General features: G+C 39.2%; 1 protein-coding gene across 23 annotated transcripts in view; it reads left to right on the top strand.

The window, feature by feature from the left end:
- Positions 1–15,565, top strand: part of col13a1 (collagen, type XIII, alpha 1) — a 107,324-nt gene that overhangs the window by 61,275 nt on the left and 30,484 nt on the right. For 13 of the 23 annotated variants that reach the window (XR_011246009.1, XR_011246008.1, XM_069538371.1 and 10 more), the window contains 14 exons: positions 1,295–1,330; positions 1,793–1,819; positions 2,114–2,140; positions 2,376–2,402; positions 2,501–2,527; positions 2,992–3,018; positions 4,654–4,725; positions 6,303–6,365; positions 10,205–10,288; positions 11,294–11,335; positions 11,433–11,450; positions 11,994–12,020; positions 12,711–12,755; positions 15,465–15,491. Coding sequence is in view for 21 of the 23 variants with exons in the window: in XM_069538371.1 (XP_069394472.1) it covers positions 1,295–1,330; positions 1,793–1,819; positions 2,114–2,140; positions 2,376–2,402; positions 2,501–2,527; positions 2,992–3,018; positions 4,654–4,725; positions 6,303–6,365; positions 10,205–10,288; positions 11,294–11,335; positions 11,433–11,450; positions 11,994–12,020; positions 12,711–12,755; positions 15,465–15,491 (549 nt within the window). In the remaining 2 variants the exon portion in view is untranslated. Of the gene's footprint in view, positions 1–1,294; positions 1,331–1,792; positions 1,820–2,113; positions 2,141–2,375; positions 2,403–2,500; positions 2,528–2,991; positions 3,019–4,653; positions 4,726–5,781; positions 5,824–6,299; positions 6,366–10,204; positions 10,289–11,293; positions 11,336–11,432; positions 11,451–11,993; positions 12,021–12,710; positions 12,756–15,464; positions 15,492–15,565 lie in introns of all 23 variants that reach the window. The other 10 variants (XM_069538370.1, XM_069538377.1, XM_069538378.1 and 7 more) reach the window with 10 other exon arrangements.

Raw genomic sequence — 15,565 nt, forward strand, 5'->3', positions numbered from 1 at the left:
CTCAGGTTTAAAACCATCTTAGTTAAAGACTGGAAGAATTCACCACAAATGATGGAATAATACATTTTTTTACAGACTGTGGGGAGACAGCGGCATTGTTCAACTGGATTGGAGGTGTAATTTGGCCATAAATTGGATCATTAGTCATGCTTGTTTTATCAGGAAGCAGAGTGAGAAACCTCATCCTGGTCCGACTGGGGTCAGTGTTCGTCATCAGGCACCAGGCCTCAATGGTTCCTCTTGTTAAATCCCCAAATCTTGGGAGGAAATATTACTTAAGTTTTTTTTTCTTCGTGTTTTCAATTTCCAGGACAATATTGCCTCCTAAGTTGCGAAAGGTGGCATAACCAAGAGCCCAGTCAACTTAAGTGGAGCACACATCTGTTTTTATAATTGATGGCTATTACAATCTATACCTGTGTGTGCCCACACTTCCTGGATGGTAATAGGCATTTCTAATGAGTAACAGGCCGTGGAGGAAGCTCCGCACAGTAGGAGCCAAGTCTTTAACTTAGAGAGCCAGTCAGTCCCTAACACTTAGAAGCTTGTTTACCACAGCAGGTGAAACTGACATGAGGAACTCCAGTAGTGACCCTAGATGGAACATCGAAGGTATTTCAACAGAGAGGTAAAAGGAACAAGAGGCTGCTTAGTTGAGCCAAGTGCTGTGACTTCTTTGCCACATTGTCATCGGGTCATCAGGTTGGATAGATCGGTGAACAGATCATTTCCAGAGAGAGACAGGCTTTCAACTTCACAGTTTGACTGTGGACTGCAAACAGCAGCACACAAGTGTGTGTGTATGTGCATGGTGTCCATTAGCACATACACAATGATGTATTAAATGTATGCAGGGGACATTGTCATGGGAAATTATGTTGTTTTCAATGCAGAATGCATTTCCATCCAACACTAGACCTTGGAAACACTCAAACAATATATTTAATTCATACGCCTTTTCAGAAACTTAACTTTCACTGCATCTCAATTTTTCTAAGGACCTTATTTGAGTTAGTGGTTGTGATTGAACATTTTTTACTTTACTGGTCACTTTTTACTGGTCATGACCCATTGGATGGATCTTTGTCATTGAGAATTTTCAAAACTCTAGAATTGTGTTGATCATGGTAGATGATTCTTGATCATAGAATTTGCACTGTGACAAGCTTTAGCATCTTTTCAAAAAGGCTGAACAGCCCAGGTATCTCCTTTCACTAACCTGCTCCAGCTGATTCTCACACCATACTTTAAGAATTACAACAAACACACTGATGCTTTTTCTTCTTCTCTCTAGGGACAACCCGGAACAAGAGGCTTTCCAGGCTTTCCGGTAAGTCGTCACTGGGATGTTTGTTTGGTTGATTCTGTAAATGATTACTTTCAATAGTTGAATTAATATGACAGCAAACTCTGTTCATTCTAAAATTATTTTCTACTCAAGAGAGTGGTTATTGGCTCAATGCAAGAGTAGTAGTAGTTTTTTATTTTGTCAACATAAATGTTAATATATATAAATATATATATATATATATTTATATATATTAATATTTAATAGTGTGAGACAACTTTTATTCTATTGAATGTTTTTTTCTATGTTATATAGAAACTATCTTTCCATTCAAGTGCTATAGATGCTTCCTTCAATACAAGCCATACAAAATCAGAAATGATACAGAATAACTGCTCTCTGCTATCGGACAGGAGCTCTGCTCAGCTGCTCGGCAGCTTTTGTGACGCAATCGCTGCTCTTCATATTCTCTAATATCTTTCTCTCTCTTTTCTTTCATCCCAGGGTCCAATTGGGTTGGATGGCAAAACTGTGAGTTTCCCCACAGCTCCTGTCAAATAGTGTAATAAGTGAATAACTGAGTGCTCATTCAGTGGCCAGATCCCAGCTCCCTGTGGAGATAATGAGTAATAATTAAGCTAAGAATGATTATGGTTATTATTGTAATAAAATCTCTATTAGCATCATTATTATTAAGTTGAGGTTAAACATGATATGGCTGTTTCTAAGAGTCTTCATAACAAAATAACTGAATCAATCAGTTTATTTAGATTGAGATTAGTGATTCTATCCCCTGCACTAATTCGTGTTTTAATGTTTACACAGGGTCAGAACGGACAGAAGGGAGACATGGTGAGCATTACTTAAATTTCTCCGAAGCATAATTGAACTAGAATATTATTACCAGCAGTGAAGCTCGCATTTTAGTAGCCTTGGATGTATGATTGCATTGAACCTTGTTTTGCTGTTCAGCTCACTTTAGTTGCCTTTTTGAACCCCTAAAGTCATAAAGACAGGAATTTGTGTTCACGTGAAAATCAATTCCTAAATTATTTTCAAGACTGACTGCATTGCCGGTGTCTTTCAGGGTCAGCGTGGTCCCAAAGGACAGCCAGTAAGTTTCTGAAGTCTGGAATCGAAAATGTTATCTGGCTCTTTTCTCCAAAATCTATTCAAAAGATAACTGTATAACCACATGTTTTTGCTTTATAGGGGGAGCTCGGACCCAAAGGAGAGAAGGTGAGACATTGTTTTCAGTAGTTTCACAATTTGACCAGTGAGTAACTTACTCACTCACATGGTTTACCAGCCTTGTTCAGATCATTCACTCTAAGGCCTGTTGAAGGAGTGCTTCATCTAATTAGCACTGTAATGCTACATTTGACCCCATGCAAAGTGTTGGCTTCTTTTTATTGACCCTTCCCTGCCTGGTAATTACCCAGGCTGTTAAACTTTCTGATATAAATTAGTACTCTCCAAGCCAAGGATGAATATTTTTGATGACATCACTATGACATCATCATTGTGTTCCCTCAGACAAGGCAAACCCCTGTAGCCGCAGAGCATAGACTGTTTTCTCATGCTGACCCGCACTTATCATAGCTGATCATCACCTGTAACATCTTTAGTATACAACTATGACCACTTAGCATAAAGGTCTAAATCATCTGATCTCTGATTGAACTTTCTCCTGTTCTCTCCAGGGCACATGTGGAGACTACACACACCGGGTAAGAACACATTATGGTGCAATCAATTCTTTCTCGCTTCCACTTCATCATCAATGTTTCAGGTAAAATTCAGAAATGGATACAACTATTGCATTCTAAACTTGTTGTTTATTTGGACACATGCTGAATCTGTGCTATTGTCAACTCTGCAGCCTTAAACATTGTCTTTACAGAGGAGACAGAAAAGAAAGGTTGGAGAAACCACTGCATAAGCTGGACAGACACATGTCTTCTAGCACAGTGATGTGTAGCACATGCGGAGGCTGTGCAGCTCTTTGGCCCATGAACTCTGGGGTTTGGCTTGTTGAGAAGAAAAAAACAGGGAAATTACAGGCAGCAAACAGTCAGACATGATAAGAGCCTGTTTGTGTGGCGGTGCCAAGAATGAGTCTCCTGTGTACAGGGGGATTTTTTAGGTAGCTTAGTCCATTTCCAGCGTAATTCAACCTTTCAGTTATTAAACCACTACCGTTATTAAAGCCCCTCAAAATAACAGTGTGATGCATGTCGAGATGTTTTTTTTATGAGCTGTTATCGGTAATGCATCATTTTGTGATATACATCTCTCAACTACAAATGCTTCAGGCCAGACAAATTTCAGAATGGGAAGTCCAGAGGAAGAAGGACCCAGAGAGGTTTGGGGGTTTGATGTTTTAAGCCTGGAAGAAAGCCAAGCTCCCTAACAAGCCGTATGCCTCTCGATTTTGTTTTTCATACACTTCTTTTCTCAGCCCCCTGCAGCAGTTTTATGGGGGGTCCAGGCCCTGTGTGTGCTCACACTCCAGGCCTCAATCATGTAGTAATACCCAAGGGGGTTGGGGGTGGTGGTTACTGTTGGTGAAGGTAAAAGGTTCAGTGTTTGGAGACAAAGCCAGCAAGAAAGAAAATCACATTTTCTGTTTTTATGTCATTTTTTTTACAGGAATGATTCAGTATTTTTAGGAAAATACTTTTCTCTCTCTCAGACAGTGAGATGAGAGGTCTGATATCAATATATTCATCCCTCTGTGAGCACAGTGCTGCAGTCAGGTTGTGCTCAGCTTAGCATATAGCAATGAGACTGGAAGCAGTGGGAACAGTTTTTTGACAAATGATGGTGTATTTCTCTTTCGAATACAAGTTCACCAAGTATAACCTCCAAGTTGACCAACTCCCAAAATATTGTTTTACTGTATCTTTCATATATATGCTAAATAAAATAAAAAAATCCACCATGCACAGAGCCAGGATAGCTGTTTTCCTTGCTTCCAGTCTTCATGCTTTGCTAGGCTATGCACATTCGGATTCAAGCTCTGTGCTTAACACAAAGGCATGAGTTTGATAATCACCTTAACATCTCACTATCTGAAAAAAGAACTGGAACTAGTGTTTGGTTTGTCCATTTTGGGCTACTGCTAAAACATGGCATGGCTATTGATGTAGATATAAAGAGGTCACTCTAAGCTAATGATTCTTAGTTTCAGGTGTTTATACTCTGTGAACCATGCATATTTAATTAAATATTTTCCAATAGATCCACCTAAACCCTACACTGAACCTTTAAACTCAAACTTTAGAAGATTGGACTCATTTTTGTGTGTGGCTGGACTATGGTTTACCAGCACTGACTGAAATGACCACTTCCTTGGTGTGTAGGACCTCTTTGTGCAGGATCTTCCATTGAAAACCCTGGCTGCCTTGCGCTCCAGTCAGTCTCTGATGTTAAAGGTTTGTGGGTGCCTCCACACCCTGATAGATAACCCTGAGCTCAGGTGTCACCAAGTCGTGCCGCAAAGAGAGCCAGTGCCCCAGAGCCAAGGCTCTCCTCATCCCTGTGCTCTCCACCCACAGGAAAACGCTGAAAACATAAATGTCATGACAAGGTTGTCGGACACAATTTTGTCAAGTGACATTCACATGATAAACAATCAATAGCTCTTTAAATTGTTACTGGAATTAAAGTTAATTGTATTTAAGCCATTGCTGAAGCACAGTGATGCCAATATTAAAATAAAATTACCATTAAAATGTTCCCAAAAATGTGATTACGAAAGTGACAATTTCATTTTCAGATCATTTTGAAAATAACAAGTTAATTTCAAATTAATGATATTGATTATAATTATGGCTCCAATTAATTGTTATTATTGTCAAACAAGCAGGAAAGACTATGGGCTGCAAACAAATGTAGTGCAAGTTGAAAATTGAATTTATTGTGCTTGTAATACAACTTATGACATCAGCATCTGCAGACATATTTTAAATTAATTCTTAAATTAATTTAAATATAATTTAAAAAAACACAAATGGAAAACGTAATTTATTTTTCATTTAATTATTTCTTTTTAATATTGGCAGCTCTTGACTTCTATATCGTCAATCCTGTGCCCAGGTTGGTGGTGGATAGCTTGAAATGGGACAAAGCAGCACACTTGCCTACTTTTACTCCTTTCATACCCATACTTATAATTACTCATAACATGCTGTATATATTTCCATATAAATAATGCAGTTTCTTTTGACCCAAAAATTACACAGTTGATGTCACAATGAAAAAAGTTAGAAATATGTTGATATCATGTCAAGTAGCGGGTAAAGTAGTTACAGTACAGTAGTTTTACTGCATTATAAAAATTTTGGAAATATGTACGCTATGTGAAAAGTAGGCAAGTTGCATGCAGCAGGTTCTACTTGGTGTCAGTGGGTATATGTGGCTGTCGGCGGGATCTCACCTGTACGACCCTCTCCTAAACTTGTATCTGATTATGCTGGTCATCTCAACAGAAGCGGCGTATTGTACAGCCCTGTGTTGGACAGTTGGCCACAGTAAGTCTGGATGTGAACTGTTAACTATGCTGCTGTACTCTCTTTGTGGCAAGACAGGCGCCCACCTCTGCTCCGCTGCAATCTAGGGGCCTGGTTAGCTGTTAATGGGGACATTGATGCTCAAAAATCCTCAATGAGGGATGTTTGATTTCCAAACAACAGAAATTTGATTGCATTCACATTTTTATCATCACAATACATGAACCTTCCCCTTTGCCACTCCAGGCCCATAGTTTGCTGTGCCGGTGCCCTTATTTTGTCTTTCCTTTCTTCAACCTTGTTTCCCTTTTCTCTCCTTTGCCTTCCCATTTTCTTGCTTTTCACTCTCATGTTCTATTTCTCTTTTTCCTCCACAACCCCCCTCCTTCCATCATTCTCCTGGTTCTACCCTGTTTCCTTTCTCTGGCCTCCTGGTGACCTTTGCCTCGTGACCTTTTCGCACCGGTGGCCACCTGTGCTTTGTGACTCCCCCTCAGCAGATGTTGCCCATCACCGTGCGAAACATGCCCTCAATAAGCCCTCTAATCTTAAAACGCCTCAAGGTACAATTCTCTCTGCCCCTACTTGCCCTCTACTCTCTGTCCGCCCTGTAGATGCCAACCGCCGTCATCTGTTGCCACAACTTCCCCCGACCCCTTCCACCATCATGCTGTAATTAACCAACTTTTGGCTGCTACTGCTTTTGAATGTTTACTCAAGTGAAAAGGTCTTGTCTTTTAAGGATGCGTGGCAAGTATTCAAACAAAAACAACTTTTATTTCTGGTCTCAGGCAAAGAACCAGGCATTTAAAGCTAATCTAAGGTATAATGGCCCAAAAATCTCTATTCTTAGTCTTTAGTCTTCAATGGGACATTGCACTCACTTAGTATTTCATGTCAATGACAAGACAGGACTCAGACAAGCCTAAAATTAGTTATTAAAAATGAAGGCAGCAAAGGAAGATGATTTAAAGTTCTTGGTTTTAGCTCCAAAATGCTAAATGTCTTATTCCTTCCTCATATTTTAAACTCCATACGCCACAGTTTGTAACTTTAGCTTCCTGTTTCATTGGCTAAGTAGCTCTCTGTGTGGATAATATATAAAACTGGTGTTAATGCCTCTCTAACCAAATGGTCATAATCTGCAGATAGGTCAGGGAAGTTGGACTAATACATTGTGCAAACACTATGAACCTTCTGATATAATTGTATGTTCATCCTCCATTATTCTCAAATTAGGTTTGGTAAAATACAACCAAAACTTCTACACCCCTGTGCAATTTCACTAAAATGTTTTTTTATTTTATTTTATTTTGATACTTGTATTATCTTATAAGACTTATATTATTTCAAAATCTGTATGGTATTTAATTTAATATATTTTTAAAAGACCGGTGTAAAGGGTTTAGTACTAGTGAGGGGTGAGGTTGCAACCAACTGAAACTATGTGTGTAGGAGAACCCATTGTAAGGTGACATTTCTAAATTGTTTCCTTCAGTACCGTCTGAAATGCTAAAGTGGGGTTTGTTTGCTCTGGGCTACTGTAGATACATGGTAACCCATACATAGACCATGTTGGCTTCTGTGGAAGAGCCTATATGAGAGTAAAAGAGTTCATTCTTAGGTAAGGAAAACATCACAACTCTCAGTTATAGGTTATTATTTACTTATCTAAACTAAACTAAAATCCAATTTTGAATATTACATTAAAATTATATTCATAGATTCCTCAAATCCAACTGGTCCTTTAAAAATAAATACCAGATGAAAAAATATTGGTTCCCAAGAAAAACCTCAGTGTAACAAGATCATAAAAGAATTGGTGTGCACCACAGTTGTGTCAATTTAGGCCTGTGTTGTGTCTCCATGTCTCCACATGGTGAGGAACTCTCTGCAGTGAGAATTCAGATTGTGAGCATCAGTTATTAGGAGGTGAATGATGTAAGGGAAGAGCCAAACAACAAAACTTAACTCTGCATTCATAATTTTCACAAAATAAGTGAGTACTTCTGACTTGGCACAAGGATTGTCTGTCGAAATGTGAGTTTCTGTGACTGATGAGTCAATATGGAAGACATATAATGATGTCAACTTTGAGGATGGCGTCCAGGAGAAAACCATTAATCACAAAACTGCAAGATTCAAATTTGTCCTAGAACAGGAAGAGAAGTCTGATGGATGTTGGCAGCGCGTTCTTTGGTCCGATTAAATCACAATGAATTTGTTTGAATCAGATGAGGTCCAGCAAGTTTTGCTGGGACCTGGGCAGGACTTCCACAGTGACTGCATAGTGCTGACCATGAAACATGAAGAGGGGGGGTGCTTTCGTGGGGCAGCATGAGTACGGGATGTGGCGTTTATAGACGGGGTAGGTTTGTTTTATCAATTACTGAATTAAAAGATGACTCCCAGACTCAAGGACCTTGGCAGGAGAGGGATTTTCCAACATGACAATGATCCAAAACAAACTGCAACTATGTTCACCAACTTAAATCAAAGAGAAAACCCTTGTTTTGAATATTTAAAGTAAAAGGTAGAGCCAAGAATAATGGCAGAACATCTCGACGGAGAAGTACAACACTGGGATCATCTATGCCCAGGAGGATCCAATCTGTCATCACAGATAATGCTAATAATTCAAAATATAATCTCAGGGTGTACTGACCTTTGTTGTAGTCAGTTCTGTAGTATGGATCTTTCATCATAATTTAATTTAGATTTTGGGCTTTGGCTACAAATCAGTAAAATTGTATTAAGTAAATAGCATTTGTAATTTCTTAACATTATAATGATATTTACCAGGGGTGTACTCAATTTTTGATGTGTACTGAATGACCTCTAAGAGAAGCCTAACATGTCCAGAGACATAAATCATATCTGGACATTATGCACCGCAGTATAGGGGAGGAAAGATAAAATATGGAGCCAATGTAGACGGATATGTTCGCCATTATATGAGAATAGAAGCTTGGCAACGTATTCTCTTCCTGAGCTGCTGTACGTGTGTGTTCTCCTTCAGTTACGAAGTGATTGCTGAGTGACTGAAGTAAGCCTTTGCACTTGGTGTTCTGGTCTAAGCTGGACCACATGTGAAAATAAATCACGCAATATACAGCACCATACATTCAATCTTGTGCCAAACTCATTGCCCTATAAGATAAGGGATACTTTCATACAGAAAAAACACGAGACCAGTTGCAATCAGGAAATTGGATTTTATATGTTGCGAAAGGAGGATGAACCACAAAAGATGTTTCAGGATGTGTAGCAGCCTGACAGATTTATTGGAGTCGGTGAGGTGTGTTTATTCTTTTCATATCCTGTGCTCATTTAAAATGTCCTTTATTTGATTTTGTTTAGTCTCTGGTTTTGGTTTGAGATAATTCCAAAGGTTCTCACTGTCAGTGAAGACTCCTCAGAATAACCACACACAAATTAGCTGCCTACGACCAATAAACCACAGGAAATATCAATGTCTCAATCAAACCGATCTCTTTTAAATATAGACAGTAAAAACTTTCTCTTGTGATTTAATTATAACTTAGGTTTTTTACCCAAGCTAACCGAAACTAGTAATAGCTCAAGTAACCTTTAGCACAAGGTCTTAGAAAAATGAGAGCTCCAGGATCATGTCTAAAAGAAAAAACAAGGTTTATGTCACTTATTTCCTGTGTGACGCCATGAATCACATCAAAATATTCTAAACTAAAGGTACACTTAGTTTTCTCTGGAGTTTTTCAACTCCAGTGGTCTTCACCAAATAGAACCTGCTCAGGTGTCATCATGGGACCTAAAGTCCCAAACTTTGTAACATAATGGGAGAAACTACAAACCCCATCTGTGTTTAAACCCTGTTATGATCCATCGGCCATCACCATTTTGTAAGCCCTTACAGCAAGGCATCAAAGTCAGTAAAAGGCTCCAATAACCGCAGCCATTCTTCAATGTATGACTGAATTCCCGTACTTACAGTCAAATAATTTCCAGTCTGGGACCAGCTTTGGTCTCATAATTAAAGACACCTAATGTCTTTTTCTGGTGTCCTCTCACCCAGGGTATTTGCTAAGACCCTAGCACAAGGCTCCTTGATCATATCCAGACACCTGAACAAGTTACATTTCATGAAGTCCATAGAATATGTTAAAAGCCCCACAGAAGCTAATAAGAGAACCTTGAGATTACAAAATCATCTCATAGAGAAAAGTCAAGTACCAAGATCAACAGAGAATGTCGGTGCTCAAGCATTAAACCACTTGCCTCGCTCCCCATCTAACTATTCCTCTTTGCAACTCTGCCCCTGCTGCATTTATTTGGAATGTAGTGTGTTGTTGTTGTTGTGTTGGCATGGCCAGTGTGGTAAGGCTCTATCCAACATGGCAGGTTGTAACTCCCGGTCTCTCAGCAGGGCGAGCCTGGAGCGCAGGGACCCCCAGGACCTCCAGGACCCCCTGGACCTCCAGGCTTGATTGGAGCTAGTGGCACACCGGTGAGTCCCTCTACTTATATGCCTGTTAATTTGCAAACTTACAAAACATCTCAGCTTTTTGCATCAATAGTAATTTAATGTGTTAGTTCACCTTGAAGCTGTTGTGGCAGATGGTTTGTGATAGAACAATCTGGGAGGGCTTTGTTGGAAACTGTCACTTTGCAGGTCACCGTCTGTCATGTTTAAAGAAGAAGTTCTGATGTAACTGATGCAATAGAAGCATCTCTGCTTAACTTTGTTGAAGCTGCCATTGTTGTGAAAGAATGTTTCTTGCTGTCACACCCAATACAAGGCTGGTTCTAATCATTGAGGTTCAGCAAAGAGCAAATAGCTTGGAGCCTGAAAAGCAACTGAATTTCTTGCTTGAAATTCTCAATTGGGTGCCCAGGACTGAAATGCAACCACAGTAAATGATACTATTTTATTTTTGAATACTGTTTCATAAGAATGGTTTGCAGTCACACCAGGGGCAAAACAAGAAATGTCTCTCACCCTGATTGGGTGTCCACAGCTCACTTTTGCCCCAAGCTGGGCTGCACAAAGAAAGAATTATTGGTCACTTGATTTCAGTGATTGAGTTCAATCAACGTTGAACCAATATGTGCCGTTCAAAGTAATCCCTCACACACCCAACTTTATAATCCTGCATAAATCCAATCTTTCACAATTTAAACTTCCTTTGTATGTGATTTGAACACAGCATTTCTGGACAGGGACCTACAGCTTTGACATGCTGTTAATGACTCAGCTATTAAACAGCTGACTTTGATTCCATGTCTCCACCTGAGAACAGAAACCGTTTCACTTTGTCAACCATGGGAGATGTTCATTTTATAAAAGGAAAAGGTGCTTCCATTTCCTATTGTGCTAGTTTAAAGTCATTACCTTAGTAAATATTTTCAGGCTCTTAATTTCCTCAAAATAGTTGCAAATTTAAACTGTGGAACTGGTATCACAGTTAGTTTTGTAGAATACATTTTAAGAATTGTTGCTTTTGTCATACAGGGTAAACCAGGTGAGCCAGGCAAACCAGGAAAGGACCCAAGGGTAAGTCTGGTTCAGTGACCTTTATTTTTCCAGAACATTCTCATCAGGGAAAGTTTGTTTGTATGACATTTATCTTATATCTCTGTTCTTTCTGCAGCTCTTACCAGGACTGAAGGTAAACAGATTTGTCATCTTGTCCAAACTGTGAAATTGCAGTTCTAAAAAAACTACAGCAGAATCACTGTGCCTTCTCAAGATGACTCCAGAATCACTACACACACACACACACACACACACTGGGGCCCAAATAAAACATGCCACAAGAAACAGGGTTCAAGTCAACATCTTTTCACTTGGTCTCCATGCAGCTTCTGTGAAATTTAGACCACCATCATGCACAACAGAAACAACGCACCGTAATCTCTGTTTTCTTTGGATAAGATGAATAGATCTTCACTTGATACATCAACTGTCACAGATAATTTAAAAAGAGCAATGTAGATCAGGAGTTTAGAACTGAACCTCAGTTGTTCTCACCATAATAAAGCATGAACAGTAAAAGCTGAACTGGGTTGCAGAACAAGGTGGAAAACATGACATTGCAAACCACAAATCAAGCCTAAGCCAGAATTTCTGTATCTACCTGTGTCCCCATTTTTTACCTGTCAATTTGTCACACTGGCTGGATATGTACTTACACTGTGTTTTATCCATCCAGGGTGAGCCAGGTGTCCCAGGACATAAGGTAAACTGCCTTATGCCTTTCACCTTTGAAAAACAATACACAGTAGCTTGGATTTTGATGGATTGAGTAGAAAATATTTATTCCAGTACACTATCTATTGTACACATTGTAATGATGGACCTTCATGTATCATGTGCTTTCATGTACCTGTGGGGGGTTGATTATTTCTCATTGCTTTGTATGGTCTTGAATACACTCACTGAGCACTTTATTAGGGACACCTGTACACCTGCTTGTTCATGCAATTTTCCAATCAACCAGTAATGTGGCAGCAGTGCAGTGTATAAATGCCTGCAGATATTGTTCAGTAGCTGGTTGGAACTTCAGGAAAAGCTATGGTAACTTAGATAACTAATCTTAACAACTGTGGTGAATAGAAAAGCATCAGCATGAACTAGAAAGGCACTGAATAGAAAGCCAGCCTCTGCCACAATGAGTTCAGTAAACGTCAGTGAGCTCCACAGTCACCAGACGTGAATCCAGAAGAACATTTGTGATGAGTTGGATTGGCAACATGAATGTACAACTGACAAATCAGCAATATTAGTATGATGTTCCTGATAAAAGTGCTCAGTGAATGACTCAAAAGATGGGTTTAAAAAAATATTTTGCCTTTACCTGTGTTGTGCTCACTCACAAGAATTATGTCCACTTCTTGTGAATCAGTCTTTTGTGTCCCTCTCTCCACAGGGTGATCGAGGCGATGTGGGCCCATCAGGTCCTGAAGGCCATAAGGTATTTCACTTGCTACCTGTTTTACAACTTATATGTTTTACTGTGGTGTTAGGCTATATTCAACTTAGTAGCTTTGTAGGTTTTCTGTTTCTGTTTAGTCCTGGAAACAAACCTGTTATTGTGCTATTAAGTGGTACCAAAAGGTATTATATAAAGCTTTGGGGGTTGTTCAGAACTGATATCATAGAAATAGAGACCCTGACCTCACAAAATGATGCAGGTAGCATCTGCTGCTACATTTATGGTTTTGACATTTAATCAATGGAAAGTGTTTGGTGGATTATTGCACATTATTCTCAGGCATGGACACAGTGTGTACTCACACACAAACACTGTCACAAAACAAAAGCATGCACATGCTCTGTGTGATGACAGCCGATATAACCTTGGCTTTGAAGTTGTGTATTGGGGTCAAAGTGGGCTCTGCCCGCTACCCTCTCCACGTGCTTGTCCTTCTCCACCTTTCCATGGCTTAGCAGAGTTCCTCTAGAGAACACACACGGACACACACACATATGCACATGTACAGAGCAACTGTTCAACTCTAATCCAAGCCATTATATGGCATTACTAGAGTTGAGAATGTTTGAGGGTTTTATAGATGACAATAGGAAGGCTGCCAAAATTACATAGAGGAGAAATAAACTTTAAAATTATAAAAAGAGGCTACTGTGTCTGTTGCAGGCCAGGCATGAGGTGTCATAGTTAGGTAGTCAACTCACATTGAAGGAATGAAGACTAAGCTCTAACTTCAATTGAGTAGGAGTGAAATCGTAGAAGAAAGGAAGGAGCGTAAATGCTGTGAAGAGTGTTTAGGGCAAAAATCATAGTCTGACATATCATCACCTCATGAAGTTGCTATGGATAACATAATAGAGACATCGAGCAGACACTGAGCATCCGTTTGGAGTTGTGTTTCTGGCCAAGTGAAATATTGACTTTCCTGTCAGCTTGCTATTAGTTGCTGGTTCTTCAGCTGCTAGATGCATCCGCTACATGCACCAGCTCCTCAAAAAAAAAAATGTGTGCTGTTCGAACCGAAATATTACCACACTGACTGTGTGGGGAACGTGTTACTGATCTGTCCAATGAGATCCAGTGATCTGGTGATCCTCTGCAGTCACACTACTATTTTTACTATGTTTTTAATTTATTATTATTGGACCTTTGAGGAATCAATCTGTGATTTTGCTTTAATGCTAAATAGAGCCTTCAAATTGAATAATTTAAAAAACTGTGTCATTCATTATGTATAGAATATGAATAAGTTATCATTATCACTACCTCTCTACTAAATTCCATATAGAGTAAAGCTTTCCAGTGAGGTGGATATGGTGCTGCTGCAGCTACGACACAGCCACAGTTTACATTATATCATCAGCATGGCTCTTTGTGAAAGTAATTTAGCCTGAAACCAAAATATAAACTCAGATTGAGTGAACTGTAAAGGTCACAGTGAAAACACAGTGTCCCTCTTAAGTTTATACCGAGCTTTTCAGGGGCTTCGACTGCTTGAAGTACCCTTTTGCCGTTAGCTTCTGTGCAGATTATTGCCTTGTAAACTTCTACCATCCTTCTGTTTGTTGTTTGAAATCAAACTGGTCTCCTGTCTCTGTTGTCTGCCATGAGCTTTATGAGGCCGTGATGCTACTGAGTTGAAGGTCACCGAGAGGACAGAGAAGAGGGCCTCAAAGGCACTGTGGTCGAACTAGAGGTTCTTCAAAAGAGATTAGATAACTTGGATGAAATGCAAACTGCTCCTCCAGCTTTCACTTCCAATGTTTGGACTAAGGCCAGATAATACCACTGTTTTCCCAATTCAGTTAGATTTTGATTTACACCGCCCTTCGTTTATTCATTTTCATTAAATTCATTTAAGTCAGGAAGATGAGCCTCTTCTATAACACTGTTATTTACTTAAATATAAAGTGATGTGAAGTGCATATTATTGGTTAACCTGTAAACAAATTATTACACTGTAAAGTGTGGATTTCATTCCCTTGGCAAATTACATATTCATTATTGAGCTTGTGAGAAACTAAATGCAACACTTAAACATGGATTGTCAATAGCAGATGCTTTGACAAACTAAACCAATCTGCTTTAATGATCACTTAGGCCACAGACAGTCTGCTTGATTCATCGGAACTGTTTGTGTTGACATCACATCAGCCTGATATCGCTGACATCTGTTAGCAATAGCATAATCTGGGAGGGACAGACTGACTAAAGTAAAATGTTCGACTTCCACAGCCTCACATCTAAAAGAAATAGTTCCTGTAAATCAAAAAGAAAACAAAAAACTGAGTGCTTAATGTGCTAAATCTATTTCAGTCTGTCTCTCTTGTGTAGATGTGATTTCTAGATTTACTCAGTTTACCATGCTGAGTCACCACAGTCTCATAAACTGCAGCAGGTCCAGATAAATTGAGTTCTATGTTCTACATCACTGCTTACACAGCAAAGATGTATTTCTATTTTACAGAGAAAAGCAGAAACTACACAAATCAATCATGTCAAGTATTTTTTTGCACTTCATTACCCTCACCTGTCAGATCAGCCAAATAATACTGCTGTTGCTTTTTCATGCAGCCAAACTCTGGACACAGTAATGTAATGGATATAGAGGAACTTGTACTCCATCTAGTGGACTGCTGTAACTGTTGTAAGTATTTATTTTTTAATTACAGTATTTGCTTTGTTTTACAGGGAGTTAAAGGTGACCAGGGAATTGAGGTAAGATTTTAAAATTTCTTTTGTGTCACAATATAGAAGGAATAGCTGAAGCTTGCAACCTGTTTTCTGTTTTG

Source organism: Paralichthys olivaceus, chromosome 14, assembly GCF_024713975.1.
Source record: "Paralichthys olivaceus isolate ysfri-2021 chromosome 14, ASM2471397v2, whole genome shotgun sequence".
Classification (NCBI taxonomy): Eukaryota; Metazoa; Chordata; class Actinopteri; order Pleuronectiformes; family Paralichthyidae; genus Paralichthys; species Paralichthys olivaceus.